Source organism: Haemorhous mexicanus, chromosome 29, assembly GCF_027477595.1.
Source record: "Haemorhous mexicanus isolate bHaeMex1 chromosome 29, bHaeMex1.pri, whole genome shotgun sequence".
NCBI lineage: Eukaryota > Metazoa > Chordata > Aves > Passeriformes > Fringillidae > Haemorhous > Haemorhous mexicanus.
This window is the reverse complement of record NC_082369.1, coordinates 5,399,448-5,419,248: the sequence shown is the minus strand read 5'-3', so window position 1 is coordinate 5,419,248 and position 19,801 is coordinate 5,399,448. Positions and strand designations below refer to the sequence as shown.

General features: G+C 65.6%; 2 protein-coding genes across 5 annotated transcripts in view; one reads left to right on the top strand and one right to left on the bottom strand.

Moving 5' to 3' along the window:
- The window catches only part of ANO8 (anoctamin 8), a 29,421-nt gene extending 22,768 nt beyond the window's left edge, over nt 1-6,653 (bottom strand). For 3 of the 4 annotated variants that reach the window (XM_059869718.1, XM_059869720.1, XM_059869719.1), the window contains exons 1-3: nt 6,516-6,653; nt 3,369-3,479; nt 1,029-1,161 (exon numbers count right to left, since the gene is read on the bottom strand). In XM_059869718.1, coding sequence (XP_059725701.1) covers nt 1,029-1,161; nt 3,369-3,479; nt 6,516-6,621 — 350 coding nt within the window. In that variant the 5' untranslated portion in view covers nt 6,622-6,653. The remainder of the gene's footprint in view (nt 1-1,028; nt 1,162-3,368; nt 3,480-6,515) is intronic. The other variant, XM_059869721.1, reaches the window with a different exon arrangement.
- Nucleotides 6,654-8,047: 1,394 nt separating this feature from the next.
- On the top strand, nt 8,048-18,817 carry GTPBP3 (GTP binding protein 3, mitochondrial). The gene is made up of 9 exons (XM_059870267.1): nt 8,048-8,085; nt 8,735-9,048; nt 10,352-10,438; nt 11,544-11,746; nt 13,438-13,510; nt 14,559-14,702; nt 15,788-15,953; nt 16,057-17,097; nt 18,525-18,817. Exons 1-9 carry the CDS (start codon nt 8,048-8,050, stop codon nt 18,757-18,759), a joined length of 2,301 nt encoding a protein of 766 aa, XP_059726250.1. The 3' UTR covers nt 18,760-18,817.
- The last annotated feature ends 984 nt before the right edge of the window (nt 18,818-19,801 follow it).

The following is a 19,801-nucleotide window of genomic DNA, read 5'->3' as shown; positions in this document are numbered from 1 at the left end:
GTGGGGACAGGGTGGGGACAGCGTAGGACAGCGAGGGACAGCGTGGGGACAGTGGGGACACAGTGGGGATAGGGTGGGACACAGTGGGGACAGCGTGGGATAGGGTGGGGACAGCGTGGGGACAGTGGGGACACAGTGGGGACAGGGTGGGACACAGTGGGGACACAGTGGGGACACAGTGGGACAGGCTGGGACAGCGTGGGGACAGGGTGGGGACAGTGGGGACAGCGAGGGACAGCGAGGGACAGCGAGGGACAGCGTGGGGACAGTGTGGGGACAGCGTGGGACAGTGGGGACACAGTGGGGACACAGTGGGGACAGTGTGGGACAGCGTGGGACAGGGTGGGACAGTGTGGGGACAGTGTGGGGACAGTGTGGGGACACAGTGGGGACAGGGTGGGACAGCATGGGGACAGCGTGGGGACAGCGTGGGGACACAGTGGGGACAGGGTGGGACACAGTGGGGACAGCGTGGGACAGGCTGGGACAGTGAGGGACAGCGTGGGGACAGCGTGGGACAGTGTGGGACAGGGTGGGACAGGGTGGGGACAGCGTGGGACAGGGTGGGACAGGGTGGGGACAGTGGGGACACAGTGGGGACACAGTGGGGACAGCGTGGGACAGTGTGGGACAGTGTGGGACAGTGTGGGACACAGTGGGGACAGTGTGGGGACAGCATTGGGGACACAGTGGGGACAGTGTTGTGGGTACTGTTGGGGACACAGCGGGGACATGGTTGGGACAGTGTGGGGGACATGGTGGGGACACAGCAGGGACAGCATGGGGACAGCATCAGGAGAGGGCTGGGGACAGCATTGGGGACAGCATTGGGGACACAGTGGGGATAGTATGGAGACAGCACTGGGGACACGTCGGGGACAGTGTTGGGGACATGGTGGGACAGCATTGGGGACACTGTGGGGACACTGTGGGGACACTCCGAGGACAGCGTGGGGACACCGTGGGGACAGCGTGGGGACACTGTGGGGACACTGTGGGGACAGCGTGGGGACAGCGTGGGGACGCACCTCTCGTAGGTGGCGGTGAGGAAGAAGGCGTAGACGCGCGTGTGCCGGTGGTGCCGCACCTGCACGATCAGCTCGGGGATGCCCAGGCGGATGTGGTTCAGCAGCCACAGCAGCGTGTGGTCATCCGTGCTGTCTGCGGGGACACTCGCTGTGTCCTGCTGCCTGCCACTGTCCCCGGCCCTCCACGTGTCCCTCATCCCGGTCCCCAGCCCTCCAAGTGTCCCTGTCCCCATCCATCCCCCATCCCTGTCCTGATCCTGCCGCGTGTCACCAGCCCAGTGCTCAACCTGCCACATGTCCCTCATCCCTGTCCCCATCCATCCCTCATCCCTGTCCCCATCCATCCCTCATCCCAGAGCCAATCCACCCCCATGTCCCTCATCCCTGTCCCCAGCCCTCCACATGTCCCTTATCCCGGTCCCCAGCCCTCCAAGTGTCCCTGTCCCCATCCATCCCCCATCCCTGTCCTGATCCTGCCGTGCGTCACCAGCCCAGTGCCCAACTTGCCACATGTCCCTCATCCCTGTCCCCATCCTGCCACATGTCCCTCATCCCTGTCCCCATCCATCCCTCATCCCTGTCCCCATCCTGCCACATGTCCCTTATCCCTGTCCCCATCCATTCTTCATCGCTGTCCCCATCCATCCCCATGTCCCTCATCCCTGTCCCCAGCCCTCCAAGTGTCCCTCATCCCCTGTCCCCATCCATCCCTCTTCCCTGTCCCCATCCATCCCCATGTCCCTCATCCCTGTCCCCATCCTGCCACATGTCCCTCATCCCTGTCCCCATCCATCCCTCATCCCTGTCCTCATCCTTCCCTATGTCCCTCATCCCTGTCCCCATCCTGCCACATGTCCCTCATCCCTGTCCTCATCCATCCCCATGTCCCTCATCCCGGTCCCCATCCTGCCACCTGTCCCCATACTGGTCCTCACCCATCCCCGTGTCCCTCATCCTGGTCCCCACTGTGTCCCCATCCCTGTCCCCATGCATCCCCGTGTCCCTCATCCCTGCCCTGATCCTGCCATTGTCCCTGTCCCAGTGCAGAGCCCTCCAAGTGTCCCTCATCCCTGTCCCCATCTATCCCCGTGTCCCTCATCCCTGTCCCCATCCTGTCACATGTCCCCCATCCCTGTCCCCATCCTGTCACAGGTCCCTCATCCCTGTCCCCATCCTGTCACATGTCCCCCATCCCTGTCCCCATCCTGTCACAGGTCCCTCATCCCTGTCCCATCCTGCCACCTGTCCCCCATCCCTGTCCCCATCCTGCCACCTGTCCCTGTCCCGGTGCCCATCCCTCCTCGTGTCCCTTATCCCTGTCCTCAGCCATCCCCATGTCCCTCATCCTCTTCCTCACCCTGTCACGTGTCCCTGTCCCACTCCCCATCCATCCGCACATTCCCAATCCCTTCCCATGTCCCCATGTCCCCATCCCCCACCCCCACTGCCACCTCCGGGGCTCCTCCCACCATCCCCACCCCCTCCTGGCCCGGCTATCCCGGATTTTCCCGGCCACATCCCATCCCGGATTCCCCAATCACATCCCAATCCCGGTTTTCCCAATCACATCCCAGTCCTGGTTTTCCCGGTCCCGCCCCACCCCGATCCCGGTTTTCCCGGTCCCACCCCACCCCAATCCCGGTTTTCCCGGTCCCACCCCACCCCGATACCGATTTTCCCAGTTCCACCCCATCCCAATCCCGGTTTTCCCGATCACATCCCAATCCCGGTTTTCCTGGCCCCGCCCCATCCCAATCCCGGTTCTCCCGATCACACCCCAATCCCGGTTTTCCCGGTCCCGCCCCAAACCACTCCCGATTTTCCCGGTCCCGCCCCATCCCAATCCCGGTTCTCCCGATCACATCCCACTCCCGGTTTTCCCGGTCCCGCCCCATCCCAATCCCGGTTCTCCCGATCACATCCCAATCCCGGTTTTCCTGGCCCCACCCCATCCCAATCCCGGTTTTCCCGGTCCTGCCCCATCCCAATCCCGGTTCTATTGATCACATCCCAATCCCGGTTTTCCTGGTCCCGCCCCATCCCAATCCCGGTTCTCCTGATCACATCCCAATCCCGGATTTCCCGGTCCTGCCCCATCCCAATCCCGGTTTTCTGGGTCCCGCCCCATCCCAATCCCGGTTTTCCCGGTCCCACCCCACCCCGATCCCGGTTTTCCCGGTCCCGCCCCATCCCAATCCCGGTTTTCCCGGTCCCGCCCCATCCCAATCCCGATTTTCCCGGTCCTGCCCCATCCCAATCCCGGTTCTCCCGATCACATCCCGATCCCGGTTTTCCCGGTCCCGCCCCATCCCGATCCCGGTTTTCCCGGCCCGTCCCTACCCGGGAATGTCATCAGCACGTCGCAGTTCTCCGTGGGCACGGTTTTCATCCAGGCCTTGTGGGACATGATGTAGCGCCCGGCCTGGAGCAGCCGCTTCCCGAAGAGTTTATCTGCGGGAGGAGGGATCAACACCCGCGGGCAGCGGATCCCGGAGCGCCCCGGAGCCCCGGGCTGGCCGCGGGAACTGTCCCCAGCTGTCCCCAAGCCGGCCGTGGCACGGGTCACGGCGGTGCCACCGCCCTGGCATCGGGTTTCTCCTGGCAGCTCCCAAAATCGGCCGCGACAGCTGCGGGGAGGAGCCGCCAGCGCGTCCCGCCACCCCCGGCGGTGCCCAATGTCGCGGGGTGTCCCCTCGGAGCGTCCCCAAAGGCTCTCACCTCCTCCCGGAGCCCGGGCACGGAAACGCGCAGGAAAAACGGGGATCGGGAAAAGCAGCCGGTTTCCATGGAAACGCGGCGGGCCCCGCGCCGCCGCGCCGGGCTGCGATGGGGACAGTCCCCAAAGCGCGGTGGCACCGAGGGGACACGGCCGCTGCCCGCCCCGGGGTGACCGCGCCGCTGGGACGCGCTGTCCCCGTGCCCGGTGTCCCCAAAGCGCCTCCCCGGGAGGGTGGGGACGGCGGGGGATCCCAAAAAATCCACCCGGGGCTGGCAGGGAGGGAGGTCCCCGATGGCGTGGGGACCCCGCTTGTCGCTTCTCTGCCTCAGTGTCCCCTCGTGCCTCAGTGTCCCCTCCTCGGCCCGGGATGTGGCGGCGCCCCGGGGCTGGGAAGGGCTCGGGGTGCCGGAAACCGCCCGGGAAAACAGGAAATGCCGGAGCTGCTGATGCCAGGGGAGGCCCCCCAAACCCGGCAACATCTGTGGGACCCCCCCAAACCCGGGCACCCCCCGGGAACATCTGTGGGACCCCCCAAACCCGGGAACATCTGTGGGACCCCCAAACCCGGGCACCCCCCGGGAACATCTGTGGGACCCCCCCAAACCCGGGCACTCTCCGGGAACATCTGTGGGACCCCCCAAACCCGGGCACATCTGTGGGACCCCCCAAACCCGGGCACTCTCCGGGAACATCTGTGGGACCCCCCAAACCCGGGCACATCTGTGGGACCCCCAAACCCGGGCACCCCCCGGGAACATCTGTGGGACCCCCAAGCCCGGGCACCTCTGTGGGACCCCCCAAACCCCGCGCCCTGACGGGCTCTGAAAGGCTGCGCTGTCCCCGAGCCGAGGGTGGCACTTGGGGACAGTGCCAGGCTGCCACCCCCGCTGTGGCACCGGTCCGGCAGGCTGGGCACGGCCGTGCCCTGCCCTGGGGTGTGGGGTAAAGGGGCAATGGGGTGCCAGGGTTTGGGGGTAAGGGGGTGCCAGGGTGTGGGGAAATGGGGTGCCAGGGTGTGGGGGCAGTGGGGTGCCAGGGTGTGGGGGTAAGGGGGTGCCAGGGTGTGGGGAAATGGGGTGCCAGGGCTTGGGGTAGTGGGGTGCCAGGGTTTGGGGTAGTGGGGTGCCAGGGTGTGAGGGCAGTGGGGTGCCAGGGTGTCAGGGGTTTGAGGTTTAAGGGTGCTTGGGTATTGGGATGCCAGGGTGTTGGGGTGCCAGGGTGTTGGGGTGCCAGGGTGTTGGGGGGCTGGGGTGTTGGGGGGCTGGGGTACAAAGCGGTTGGGATGTTGGGGTGCCTGGGTGTGGGGATGTTGGGGTATTGGGGTGCTGGGGTACTGGGGTGCCCGAGTGCCTGGGTGTTGGGGTGCCAGGGTGTTGGGGTGCCCGAGTGCCTGGGTGTTAGGGTGCCAGGGTGTTGGGGTGCCAGGGTGTTGGAGTGTCAGGCTTTGGGGGTGCCAGGGTGCCAGGGTTTTGGGGTACTGGGGCGTATGGGTACCATGGTGGTGGGGTGCAGGGGTGGCAGGGTGTTGGGGTATTGGGGTGCCAAGGTGCCAGGCCCTCAGGGTGCCAGGCTCTCAGGGTGCCAGGCCCTCAGGGTGCCAGGCCCTCAGGGTGCCAGGGTTTTAGGGTGCCAGGCCAGGGGATATCAGGCCGTGGGGCAACCAGGGTGCCCGCTGGGCACGGGGCGCTGGCGGCGGTGGCCGTGCCACCCTGGCCGGGCAGCCGGGTGACGCCGGCGGGCTGAGCTCACCCACCCTGCATTATTTATGTCCTGCCCGCAGCGGTGCCACCCGGCGCGGGCGGCGGCTGCGGGGCCACCCGCGACACTGCCACCCTCGTGGGACAGTGCCCACCCAGGGCCGGGGGGGGCATTCCGTGCCCAAGCTCATGGAAAAAGGGGGGTGGGCTTCGGGGGTGACCGCCACCCTCACCCCGCTGTCCCCGCGGCCCCTCCCGACACGCGGTGCCACCACCGAAGTGGCCCCGAGGGCTCGGCGGGGCTGGCGCGCCCTGTGCCACCCCCCGGGTCCCCTCGCTTGTCCCCGTTTGTCGCCGGCCGTGCCGCTCACCTTGGCTCCCGGGCTAAGGTCACCGGAGCTGCGGCGTGGCGGGCACCGAGCGGTGTCCCGGGGGGCACGAAGTGGGTCACCGGGAGCCCCGCTGGGTGGCACAGCTGCCACCAGGCCCTGCCACCCCCCCCCGCCCCCCCCCCGCGCCGCGGGGACCCCGATCAGGGGATGTCACCTGGCCCAGCGCCACGCGGGGGAGGGGACCCCAAGGCCGGCGTGGGGACAGCGACACAAAGGCTGCGAGCTGCGCCACCCCCCTGTCGTGCTGGGGGGTGACACGGGCCTGGCAAGGGGGGGTGGGGAGGGGGGGAACGCCTTCCGGGGGTGGGGGTGACACGGGGGATGTCACCGGTGGTGGCGGGAGGGCGGGGGGGGGGGGACACGGAGCCGGCTGCCAGCGCCATCCCGGGGGGGCTCGGGGCTGTCCCGGGGAGGGGAGGTGGGGGTGACACAAAAGCCCCCGAGAGCCACAACACCCCCCCCCCACCATGAGGCGGGACCCCCACGGGCGGGGGAGACGGGCTCGGAGCCGGGCCGGTACCGGGCGGATGCTCAGAGCTCCGGTACCGGCAGCCCCAACCCGCCCCCCCCCCCCCCCCAACCCCCGGCGGTCCCGGCGAGCCGCATCCGCAGCGAGCCGCATCCCGGCCCTCCCGCACCCCCCGGTTCCCCGGTTCCCCGGTTCCCCGGTTCCCCGTACCCAGCACTCCGGTGGGCGCCGCCGCCGGTTCCGCTCGCTCCTCCGCGGCCGGGCCCCGCCGGGGCCGCTCTCCGTCCTGCGCCGCGGCCGCCGCCGCTTCGGGCATGGTGCGGGGCTCGGCGGCGGCGGCGGGGCCGGTGCATGGGGCCGCCGGGGCCGCCGGGGCCGCCGGTGCCGCCGCCGCTGCTGCGGCCGGGAGGAGGGACAAAGGCGGCACCGGCGGAGCGCAGCGCGGAGCTGCCGCTCCCGGTGAGCTCCGGTTGGCCGCGGCTCCCGGCCACGCGTGTCCGGCCGCGCCCCGCGGGGAGGAACCGAGGGGGAACCGGGGGGGAACCGGGGGGGGGGCGGCTCCGAACGGGGGTGGCACCGCTGGGGTGTCCCCGGTGTGCCCCGAGGTGCCGCCCCGCCGAGCGGTGTCCCCAAGTGCCACCCGCCCGCCGTGCCCCCCGTGCCCCCCGGTGCCCCCCCGGTGCCCCCCCGGTGCCCCCCCGGCTCCCGGTAACCCGAGCGGGGTGAGCGCGGCCCGGTGACATTTGGGGTGACCCCCCCCTCCCCCAGAGCGGCGCCCCCAGCGAAGGGGGGGTCCCCCTAAAGCCCCCCCCAGAGCCCCCGACATAATAATAATAATAATAATATAAAATAAAAATAAAAATAAAATAAAAATAATAATAATAATATCTTCATTATCATAATTATCTTTATTTAACCCCCAACAAGAAGTAAAATATTTTGGTTTCATCTACGAGATGGCGAGAAGACAAGTCAAATGTCAAAACCCAGCAAAAAAAATATGTCTAAATACAAAGAAATCTTTTAATAGAAACTCATAAATGTGAGTGAGCCGCTGTAATGGAGATTTAAGTTGTAGTTAAAGAAATATAAATATTTTTTTATACTTTATGTAGAAATAATACATATTTAATGTAAAATTACTACGATACTATATAAAATGTGTTATTTATATATATACATATATACTTATATATTTATATTTATATTTATTTAATTTAAACCACGCTCTTTATAGATTGCTCCATTACAGGGGTACCTGCACACTCATAGCAATAAATATGAATAAAAATAAATAAATTTAAAATATAAAAATAGAAAAATAGAAAGATAAAGCAAATAGCCAAGCACCCCAGCGCCGGATTTTTTCCCTTTTATCCCTTAATAAAGTTTGCAATTTTTTTAGGTTTTATTTCAATATAAATTGATATAAATTTTATAACAATTTAAATCTTGTTTCTCACCGGGACCGGGCGGAACCGCTGGGTTCGCGTGGCTTCACCAGGGCGCCGCCATCTTTGCGTATTAACCAATCAAAAGCCTTGTTTCACCGTTAGCCCCGCCTCCCACTGTGTATTGACCAATAGCGTGCGATAATGGGGGGGCGCTGAGGCCGGTGCGGAGGCTGCGCTGGTTATTACCCAATCAGAAGCGGGATTTCCGTGATAGCCACGCCTCCTTGATGGGTTTGGCCAATGGCGTGCGGCTGTAGGCGGGGCCAGGCGGGCGCGGGGAGGGCAGCGATGGCGCTGAGCGGGGCCGTGAGGGCGGCGAGGGGCAGGTGAGGGGACAGAGAGGGGACAGAGGGGACAGAGGGACATGGGGCGGTACGGGAGGGGGTGAGCCGGGGTTTGGGGGTACCTGGGGAGAGAATTACCTGGGGAGGGGGAGGATTTGGGGAGGGGGCACACCTGGGGAGGGGGTCTCACCTGGGGAGAGGTCTCACCTGGGGAGGGGTTCAAAGGGAGGGGTCCCACCTGTTAAAGGGGGTCCATGGGGAGGGGTCTCACGTGGAGAAGGGTCTCACCTGGGGAGTGGTCTCACCTGTGAAGGGGGTCCATGGGGAGGGGTCTCACCTGGGGAGGGGGCACATCTGTGAAGGGGGTCCATGGGGTGGGGTCTCACATGGGGAGGGGGCACACCTGTGAAGGGGGTCCATGGGGTGGGGTTTCAGCTTGGGAGTGGTCTCACCTGTGAAGGGGGTCCATGGGGAGGGGTCCCACCTGGGGAGGGGTCTCACCTGTGAAGGGGGTCCATGGGGAGGGGTCCCACCTGGGGAGGGGTCTCACCTGTGAAGGGGGTCCATGGGGAGGGGTCCCACCTGGGGAGGGGTCTCACCTGAGGCCAGCACACCCCTGGCTGCCCGCGGGGGTCGCGCCCGCTCCGTGCCCACCCGGGGGTGCCCATAACGCCCCCCCCCAATTCCCCAGGTGCGCGCGGGCGCTGAGCTCGGCGGTGTCACCGGGCGCAGGTGCCACCAGGGCCGCAGGTGCCACCAGGGCCGCAGGTGCCACCAGGGCCGCAGGTGCCACCAGGGCCACAGGTGACACCATCTTCGCGCTGTCCTCGGCGCCGGGGCGCTGCGGCGTGGCCGTGATCCGGGCCAGCGGGCCGGGCAGCGGCGCCGCCCTGCGCAGCCTCACCGGGACCCCCGAGCCCCCCGCCCGGGTCATGGCCCTGCGGCGCATCCGGGACCCCCAGAGCGCCGAGAGCCTGGACAGGGGGCTCGTGGTGTGGTTCCCAGGTGGGACACGGGGGGGGCAGCGTGGGGACAGCCTGGGGACAGCGTGGGGACAGCGTGGGGACATGGGGTTGGGGACATGGGATGGGGACACGGGATGGGGTTGGGGACACAGAGATGGGGACACAGGGGTGGGGTTGGGGACATGGGGATGCGGACACAGGGATGGGGTTGGGGACATGGGGATGGGGACATGGGGATGGGGACATGGGGATGGGGTTGGGGACATGGGGATGGGGACACAGGGATGGGGTTGGGGACATGGGGATGGGGACACAGGGATGGGGTTGGGGACACAGAGATGGGGACACAGGGATGGGGTTGGGGACATGGGGATGGGGACACAGGGATGGGGTTGGGGACATGGGGATGGGGACATGGGGATGGGGACACGGGGATGGGGTTGGGGACATGGGGATGGGGACACAGGGATGGGGTTGGGGACATGGGGATGGGGACATGGGGATGGGGTTGGGGACACAGGGATGGGGACACAGGGATGGGGACATGGGGATGGGGACATGGGATGGGGACACAGGGATGGGGACACGGGATGGGGACACGGGATGGGGACACAGGGATGGGGTTGGGGACATGGGGATGGGGACACAGGGATGGGGACACAGGGATGGGGTTGGGGACACGGGGATGGGGACACAGGGATGGGGACACAGGGATGGGGTTGGGGACACGGGATGGGGACATGGGATGGGGACACAGGATGGGGTTGGGGACACAGGGATGGGTTTGGGGACATGGGATGGGGACACAGGATGGGGTTGGGGACACAGGGATGGGTTTGGGGACATGGGATGGGGACACAGGACATGGGCTCAGGACATGGTATGGGGCTGGGGACACGAGGTTCGGGACATCAGGCTGGGGTTGGGGACATGGGACATAGGCTGGGGGACAGGGGTGGGGACAGGGTGGGGACATGGGATGGGGACACGGGATGGGGACACGGGATGGGGTTGGGGACACGGGGATGAGGGCACAAGGATGGGGACACAGGACATGAGCTTGGGCACGGGATGGGGACATGGGATGGGGTTGGGGACAGGGGGATGGGGACATGGGACACAGAGTTGGGGACATGGGGTGGGGGACAGGGGTGAAAACAGGGTGGGGACAGGGTGGGGACACGGGATGGGGCTGGGGGCACGAGGCTGGGGACATCGGCTGGGGACACAGGGCTGGGGTTTGGGGGGCATGAATTGGGGTTGGGGACACGGGGCTGGGGACACGGGGTTGGGGACACGGGGTTGGGGACACGGGGTGCCCACGCAGCCCCCTGTGCCCGCAGGGCCCCGCAGCTTCACCGGGGAGGACTGCGCCGAGCTGCACGTGCACGGGGGGCCCGCCGTGGTCAGCGGGGTGCTGCGGGCCCTGGGTGAGCCCCGACCCCCTCCTGGCCCTGCTCCATCCCATCCTGATCCTATTCCATCCCTCCTGACCCTGTTCCCATCCCTCCTGACCCTGTTCCCATCCCTCCTGACCCTGTTCCCATCCCATCCTGCCCCTATCCCAGCCCTCCTGATCCTTCCTTTCTTCCCCTTGGGATGCCAGGTGATCCTCCCCCATCCTTCTTCCCCCTTGATTTTGTGTCCTTCCCTTTGGGATCCTCCCCCACCCCATTTCCCCTTCCCTCTGGGATCCCGGGGATCCCTCCTGATCCTCCCCTTTGCCCATTTCCCCTTTCCCCATTTCCCCTTCCCTTTGGGATCCTCCCCCATCCCTTTCCCTCTTCCCTTTGGGATCCCAAAGGTTCAGTCTGATCCTCACCTGCCCCATTTCCCATTCCCTTTGGGATCCCGGCAGTTCCTCCTGCTCCTCCCCTATCCATTTCCCCTATCCCATTTCCCCTTTCCCCATTTCCCCTTCCTTTTGGGATCCCAGGTGTTCCTCCTGCTCCCCCCCCCTCCATTTCCCCTGTCCCTTTTCCCCCACCCCATTTCTCCTTCCCTTTGGGATCCCAACGATTCAGCCTGCTCCTCCCCATTCCCATTTCCCCTTTCCCCATTTCCCCTTCCCTCTGGGATCCCGGGGGTCCCTCCTGCTCCCCCCCACCCCATTTCCCCTGTCCCATTTCCCCTTTCCCCATTTCCCCATTCCCCATTTCCCCTGTCCCATTTCCCCTGTCCCATTTTCCCTTTCCCCATTTCCCCTTCCTTTTGGGATCCCGGGGGTGCCTCCTGCTCCTCCCCTATCCATTTCCCCTGTCCCATTTCCCCTTTCCCCATTTCCCCTTCCCTCTGGGATCCCGAGGGTCCCTCCTGCCCCTCCCCTATCCATTTCCCCTGTCCCATTTCCCCTTTCCCCATTTCCCCTTTCCCCATTTCCCCTTTCCCCATTTCCCCTGTCCCATTTCCCCTGTCCCATTTCCCCTGTCCCATTTCCCCTGTCCCCATCTCCCCTTCCCTCTGGGATCCCGGGGGTCCCTCCTGCTCCCCCCACCCCATTCCCAGCCCCCCCTCCATGCCCCGGTGCCCCCCCAGGCCGTTTGCCGGGGCTGCGTCCTGCCGAGCCGGGCGAGTTCACCCGCCGGGCGTTTGCCCACGGCAAGCTGGACCTGACGGCGGCCGAGGGGCTGCGGGACCTCATCGGGGCCGAGACGGAGGCGCAGCGGCGCCAGGCGCTCCGGCAGATGGAGGGCGACCTGGGCCGGCTCTACCAGCGCTGGAGCCACGCCCTCACCCAGGTGGGGCTCACCTGCGGGGCCACCCAGCCTTACCGGGGGGCCACTGAGCCCTGCGGGGCCACCCAGCCCTCCCGGGGGGCCATTGAGCCCTCCCCGGTGGCTACCAAGACCTGTGGGGTGGCCACCCAGCCCTCCCTGGTGGTCACCCAGCCCTCCCAGGTGGTCACTCAGCCCTCCCCAGTGGTCACTGAGCCCTCCCAGGTGGTCACTGAGCCCTCCCCGGTGGTCACCCAGCCCTCCCTGGTGGTCACCCAGCCCTCCCCTGTGGTCACCGAGCCCTCCCCTGTGGTCACCCAGCCCTCCCCAGTGGTCACCCAGCCCTCCCTAGTGGTCACCCAGCCGTTCCAGTGGTCACCCAGCCCTCCCTGGTGGGCACTGAGCCCTCCCCAGTGGTCACCCAGCCTTCCCTGGTGGTCACCGAGCCCTCCCAGGTGGCCACTGAGCCCTCCCTGGTGGTCACTGAGCCCTCCCTGGTGGTCACTCAGCCCTCCCCAGTGGTCACTGAGCCCTTCCCGGTGATCACCGAGCCCTCCTGGTGGTCACTGAGCCCTCCTGGTGGTCACCCAGCTCTCCCCGGTGGTCACCCAGCCCTCCCCAGTGGTCACCCAGCCCTCCCTGGTGGTCACCCAGCCCTCCCTGGTGGTCACCGAGCCCTCCTGGTGGTCACTGAGCCCTCCTGGTGGTCACCCAGCCTTCCCTGGTGGTCACTGAGCCCTCCCCAGTGGTCACCCACCCCTCCTGGTGGTCACCCAGCCCTCCCTGGTGGTCACCCAGCCCTCCCTGGTGGTCACTGAGCCCTCCTGGTGGTCACTCAGCCCTCCCCAGTGGTCACCGAGCCCTCCTGGGTGGTCACCCAGCCCTCCCTGGTGGCCACCCAGCCCTCCTCAGTGGCTACTGAGCCCTTCCCGGTGGTCACTGAGCCCTCCCTAGTGGTCACCGAGCCTTCCCCGGTGGCCACCGAGCCCTGAGGGGCCACCCAGCCCTCCCCGGTGGTCACCCAGCCCTCCCCAGTGGTCACTGAGCCCTCCCAAGTGGTCACTGAGCCCTCCTGGTGGTCACCCAGCCCTCCCCGGTGGTCACCCAGCCCTCCCCAGTGGCCACCCAGCCCTCCCCAGTGGTCACTGAGCCCTCGTGGTGATCACCGAGCCCTCCTGGTGATCACCCAGCTCTCCCCAGTGATCACCCAGCTCTCCCCAGTGATCACCCAGCTCTCCCCAGTGGTCACCCAGCTCTCCCGGTGGTCACCCAGCTCTCCCCGGTGGCCACCCAGCTCTCCCCAGTGGTCACCCAGCTCTCCCCAGTGGTCACCCAGCCCTCCCCGGTGGTCACCCAGCCCTCCCCGGTGGTCACTGAGCCCTCCCAAGTGGTCACCCAGCCCTTCCCGGTGGTCACCCAGCCCTCCCTGGTGGTCACTGAGCCCTCCTGGTGGTCACTGAGCCTTCCCCGGTGGCCACCGAGCCCTGAGGGGCCACCCAGCCCTCCCCGGTGGTCACCCAGCCCTCCCCCGTAGTCACCCAGCCCTCCCCAGTGGTCACCCAGCTCTCCCTGGTGGTCACCCAGCCCTCCCCGGTGATCACCGAGCCCTCCTGGTGGTCACCCAGCCCTCCCTGGTGGTCACCCAGCCCTCCCCAGTGGCCACCCAGCCCTCCTGGTGGCCAGCAGCTCGGGGATGACTCCCCCCCCACTGGCAGGCACTCGCCCACCTGGAGGCCTACATCGACTTCAGCGAGGATGACAACGTGGAGGAAGAGGTTCTGAGCCAAGGTGAGCCCCTACTGTCCCCGTGCCATGGCTGTGTCCCCACGGTGGCCCTCTGGCAATGGGGACACCCCGGGGGTTTGTCCCGTCCAGCCACTCCAGGTCCTTGTGTGTCCCCCCGGCTGGGACACGGGGTCTTCTGTCCTGGTGCTTTTATCCCAAATTTGGGCATCAGGACCCGGGGTCTCTCCTGCTGTTTTTCCCCAGTCTGGGGCTCAGGCCTGCTGTCCCCAGCTGGGCTGTCCCCATTGTCCCCATCCAGGCTGACCCGGCCGTGTCCCCGTGTCCCCAGCCGGGCTGTCCCCACTTTGTCCCCGCTGTCCCCAGCCAGGCTGTCCCCACCTTGTCTCCGCTGTCCCCAGCCGGGCTGTCCCTGCTGTCCCCATCCAGGCTGACCCGGCCATGTCCCCACTGTCCCCAGCTGGGCTGTCCCCATTGTCCCCATCCAGGCTGACCCGGCCATGTCCCCGCTGTCCCCAGCCGGGCTGTCCCCACTTTGTCCCCGCTGTCCCCAGCCAGGCTGTCCCCACCTTGTCTCCGCTGTCCCCAGCCGGGCTGTCCCCACCATCCCCAGCCGGGCTGTCCCCGCTGTGTCCCCCTGTCCCCATCCAGGCTGTCCCTGCTGTCCCCGCCGTGTCCCCGCTGTCCCCAGCCAGGCTGTGCCCGCTGTCCCCGCCGTGTCCCCGCTGTCCCCAGCTGGACTGTCCCCACTGTCCCCAGCCAGGCTGTCTCCGCTGTCCCCAGCCGGGCTGAGCCCGCCATGTCCCCGCCGTGTCCCCGCTGTCCCCAGCTGGGCTGAGCCCGCCGTGTCCCCACCGTGTCCCCGCTGTCCCCATCCAGGCTGTCTCTGCCGTGTCCCTGCTGTCCCCAGCCGGGCTGACCCTGCTGTCCCTGCCGTGTCCCCGCTGTCCCCGCCGTGTCCCCGCTGTCCCCAGCCAGGCTGTCCCTGCCGTGTCCCCGCCGTGTCCCCGCTGTCCCCATCCAGGCTGTCCCGCCGTGTCCCCGCTGTCCCCAGCCGGGCTGAGCCCGCCGTGTCCCCGCCGTGTCCCCGCAGTGCGTGTCACCGTGCGGGCGCTGCTGCAGGAGCTCCGGGGCCACCTGCGGGACGGGCGCCGGGGGGAGCTGCTGCGGGGGGGGGTCCGGGCCGTCATCGCCGGCCCCCCCAACGTGGGCAAGAGCAGCCTGCTCAACCTGCTCTGTGAGTGGAGAGCCATTCCTGATGTCCCCAGGTCATCGTGTCACCTGGGGTGGGGACTGGGTCTGGAGGGGTTGGGGTAATTCCCAAAATCCCACAGGAAACCATTCCCACTGTCCCCAGGCCTCATGTCACCCAGGGTGGGGACTGGGTGTGGAGGGGTTGGGGTAATTCCCAAAATTCCACAGGGAATCATTCCTGATGTCCCCAGGTCACCCATGGGTGTGGAGGACCTGGGATAATTCCCAAAATCCCACAGGGACCATTCCTGATGTCCCCAGGCCTCGTGTCACCTGGGGAGGGGACTGGGTCTGGAGGGGTTGGGATAATTCCCAAAATCCCACAGGGACCATTCCCAGTGTCCCCAGGTCATCGTGTCACCTGGGGTGTGGAGGAGACGAGATAATTCCCAAAATTCCAGCGGGAATCATTCCCAGTGTCCCCAGGGTCACCCACAGCAGGGACTGGCTGTGGAGGGGTTGGGATCATCCCAAAATCCCACAGGGACCATTCCTGATGTCCCCAAGTCATCGTGTCACCCATGGGCACACAGGGGTTGGGATCATCCCCAAATCCCCCAGGACCATTCCTGATGTCCCCAAGTCACCCATGGATGTGGAAGACCTGGAATAATTCCCCCAAGTCCCACAGGGACCATTCCTGATGTCCCCAAGTCATCGTGTCACCCTCACGCATGCAGGGTTGGGATCATCCCCAAATCCCACAGGGACCATTCCTGATGTCCCCAAGTCATCGTGTCACCCATGGGCATGGAGGGGTTGGGATCATCCCCAAATCCCCCAGGACCATTCCTGATGTCCCCAAGTCACCCTTGGGCATGGAGGGGTTGGGATCATCCCCAAATCCCCCAGGACCTTTCCTGATGTCCCCAAGTCACCCATGGGCACACAGGGGTTGGGGTCATCCCCAAATCCCCCAGGACCTTTCCTGATGTCCCCAAGTCACCCTTGGGCATGCCGGGTTGGGATCATCCCCAAATCCCCCAGGACCTTTCCTGATGTCCCCAAGTCACCCTTGGGCACGGAGGGGTTGGGATCATCCCCCAGGACCTTTCCCGCTGTCCCCAGGTCGGCGCCCGGCCGCCATCGTGTCCCCCACGGCGGGGACCACGCGGGACGTGCTGGAGGTGGCCCTGGACATCGGGGGGTACCCGCTGGTGCTCAGTGACACCGCGGGGCTGCGCCAGGCCACCGACCCCGTGGAGCGCGAGGGCGTGGCCCGGGCACGCGCCCGGTGAGCTCGGGGCGTTTTGGGGCGTTTTGGGGCGTTTTGGGGCGTTTTGGGGTGTGCCCACAGCTCAGCCCGGAAGGTGACATCACCCTGTGTGTGTCCCCAGGTTGTGCCAGGCCGACCTGGTGCTGGCAGTGCTGGATGCCACCTCGGTGTCACCCACGCCGGTGGCTCTGGGGGCGGCGCTGGCGGCGCTGGAGCCGCCCCCGGGCACCCCCTGCGTGCTGGTGCTCAACAAGGCCGACCTGCTGGGGGGGCACGGGGGGTCCCCGAGTGCCACCCCTGCCCCGGGAACCCCTGCCACACCCCTGTCCTGCGGGGGGTCCCCGAGTGCCACCAGTGCCCAGGGACAGGGACCCCCTGCCACCCCCCTGTCCTGTGGGGGGTCCCCGAGTGCCACCAGTGCCCAGGGACCCCCTGCCACCCTGCTGTCCTGTGGGGGATCCCTGAGTGCCACCGGTGCCCAGGGACCCCCTGCCACTCCCCTGTCCTGCGGGGGGTCCCCGAGTGCCACTGGTGCCCAGGGACCCCCTGCCACACCCCTGTCCTGCGGGGGATCCCTGAGTGCCACCAGTGCCCAGGGACCCCCTGCCACCCCGCTGTCCTGTGGGGGGTCCCCGAGTGCCACCGCTGCCCAGGGACCCCCTGCCACCCCGGTGTCCTGTGGGGGGTCCCTGAGTGCCACCAGTGCCCAGGGACCCCCTGCCACACCCCTGTCCTGCGGGGGATCCCTGAGTGCCACCAGTGCCCAGGGACAGGGACCCCCTGCCACCCTGCTGTCCTGCGGGGGGTCCCCGAGTGCCACCGCTGCCCAGGGACAGGGACCCCCTGCCACCCTGCTGTCCTGTGGGGGGTCCCCGAGTGCCACTGGTGCCCAGGGACCCCCTGCCACCCTGCTGTCCTGCGGGGGGTCCCCGAGTGCCACCGCTGCCCAGGGACAGGGACCCCCTGCCACCCTGCTGTCCTGTGGGGGGTCCCCGAGTGCCACCGGTGCCCAGGGACCCCCTGCCACCCTGCTGTCCTGTGGGGGGTCCCCGAGTGCCACCGGTGCCCAGGGACAGGGACCCCCTGCCACCCTGCTGTCCTGCAAGACGGGCGAGGGGCTGGAGGCGCTGCTGGAGCTGCTGGCACAACAGCTGGCACAGCTGTGAGTCCGGGGGGATCCCAAACCCTCATCCTGATTTTTGGGGCTGGCTGATCCCACCCTTTCCCTGGCTGATCCCTCTTTCCATTCCCAATCCCCTTCTCCATTCCTGATCCCCCTTTCCATGGCTGATCCCTTTCCCATTCCTGATCCCCTTCCCGTTCCTGATCCCCTTTTCCCTGCCCGATCCCTTTCCCATTCCCGATCCCGTTCCCGTTCCCACTCCCATTCTTGATCCCTTTTCCATTCCCAACCCCCTTTCCCATTCCCTTTCCTGTTCCCAATCCCATTTCTGATCCTTTTCCTGTTCCCATTCCCGATCCCTTTTCCCCATTCCCAATCCCTTTTCCCATTCCCAATCCCATTCCTGATCCCTTTTCCTGTTCCCATTCCCAATCCCATTCCTGATCCCTTTCCATTCCCGATCCCATTCCCAATCCCATTCCTGATCCCTATTCCCATTCCCAACCCCCTTTCCATTCCCAATCCCATTCCCAATCCCCTTTCCCTGCCTGATCCCTTTCCCATTCCCAATCCTGTTCCCAATCCCTTTTCCCATTCCCAATCCCATTTCTGATCCCTTTTCCCGTTCCCAATCCCGTTCCCAATCCCAATCCCATTTCCGATTCCTTTTTCCATTCCCGATCCTGTTCCCGTTCCCAATCCTGTTCCCAATCCCTTTTCCCATTCCCAATCCCATTCCTGATCCCTTTTCCCATTCCCAATCCTGTTCCCAATCCCTTTTCCCATCCCAATCCCATTCCTGATCCCTTTCCATTCCTGATCCTGTTCCCTTTCCCCATTCCCGATCCCTTTTCCCATTCCCAATCCCATTCCCGATCCTGTTCCCGTTCCCAATCCTGTTCCCGATCCCTTTTCCCATTCCCAATCCCATTCCTGATCCCTTTTCCTGTTCCCAATCCCATTCCCAATCCCATTCCTGATCCCTTTTCCTGTTCCCAATCCCATTCCCAATCCCATTCCTGATCCCTTTCCATTCCCGATCCTGTTCCCAATCCCATTCCCAATCCCATTCCTGATCCCTTTTCCTGTTCCCAATCCCATTCCCAATCCCATTCCTGATCCCTTTCCATTCCCAATCCTGTTCCCAATCCCATTCCCAATCCCATTCCTGATCCCTTTTCCTGTTCCAAATCCCGTTCCCGATCCCATTCCCGATCCCTTTCCCCATTCCCGATCCCATCCCCATTCCCAATCCTGTTCCCAATCCCATTCCCAATCCCATTCCTGATCCCTTTTCCTGTTCCCAATCCCATTCCCAATCCCATTCCCGATCCCTTTTCCTGTTCCCATTCCCGATCCCTTTCCCCATTCCCGATCCCATTCCCGATCCCTTTCCCCATTCCCGATCCCATTCCCGATCCCGGTCCCATTCCCGATCCCAATCCCGTTCCCAATCCCTTTTCCAGCTGCGGGGATCCCCTCCTGGGCTCCCCCAGCCTGACCCAGAGCAGGCACAGCCGCCACCTCGGGGCGTGCGCGGCGGCCCTGCAGCGCTTCGGGGACCTTGGGGACAGCGGGGACCTGGCGGTGGCGGCCGAGCAGCTGCGGGTGGCGCGGCGGGAGCTGGGCAGGATCACCGGGCACGTGGGCGCCGAGGACGTCCTGGATGTCATTTTCAGGGATTTTTGTGTCGGGAAGTGACGGTGGCGCTCCGTGGGGCGCGGTGTCACCGGGATTAAACCGCGGTGCCTTTGGTGGCTTTGCTGTTGTCCCCTCGCTGGTGGCCGTGGATGGGAGGGTGTCCCAAGCCCCAAATGTGGGAAAAAAACCTTGGGAAAGTCCCAGTTCAGGGCCAGGGGGGACAAACAAGGAGCTGGAAGGGGAAAAGCCACCCCCGGTGTCCCTGCTTTGGGGTGTCCCCATCCCCAGGGTGACACGGGGGACATCGCTGTGCCCCCCCGACCCCAAGGATTCAGCGGGGGACGTTTGGGACCCCCGGGATCCTTCCCAATCCATGGAATTCCCCCAAGCCGTGGCAGATGTGGGGTCTTGCCGGTGCTCTGCCACCCCAAAAATGGTGGCATCTCTTGGGGACACCCCCGTGCCACCCCCCTGTGCCACCACCCAGCCGGGAGCTCGGGAAGCACCTGGCGCTCCAAGATTATCCACAGAGGAATTCCAGGAAATCCTCTGGCAGTGCCTGAGGCCGTCCCCAGCCCTTCAGGGACGGTGAGACTTTGTCACCTTTGTCACCTTTGTCACCTTTGTCACCAGGGTCCCACCATGGGGCTGGGCAGGAGGTGGCATCGCCATCCTCAGAGGGGTGGCAGGAGGTGGCGGTGCCCTTCTCCTGGCAGGGACACGGCTCGGAGGACACTTGGGATGGGGAAAGGGACAAGGGACACTCCGGGAGGCCTCGGTGGCGCCTGGCGTGCGGGCAGGGGCGGCGGGGCAGGAAAAGGATTTTCCACAGGAAACGCAGCCGTAAATCCCGGGAATAAATCCTGGGAATAAATCCCTGCCCCGCTCCGGGGGGGCCGGGGGGGACAAGGACAGCGCTGTCCTCCATCCTTTGGGGACAAGGACGTCCCTGTGCCTCGTCCTCGGGCGTTTCCCACCCCTCTGTGCAGAGCTGGGATGGAATTCCCGCTCCCCATCCCCATTTTTCCATGGATTTCCATCCACACCAGCGGCGAGTTGTCCCCAGATTTGGGGCCGGGGGACAAGGACAGCGCTGTCCTCC

Bases quoted from the DNA above. Each gene is read 5' to 3' on its own strand.
- GTPBP3 (XM_059870267.1), top strand. From the start codon at position 8,048: ATGGCGCTGAGCGGGGCCGTGAGGGCGGCGAGGGGCAG. The intron at 13,511-14,558 runs GTGAGCCCCTAC...GTGTCCCCGCAG, and splicing joins GGAAGAGGTTCTGAGCCAAG to TGCGTGTCACCGTGCGGGCG. The intron at 15,954-16,056 runs GTGAGCTCGGGG...GTGTGTCCCCAG, and splicing joins GTGGCCCGGGCACGCGCCCG to GTTGTGCCAGGCCGACCTGG.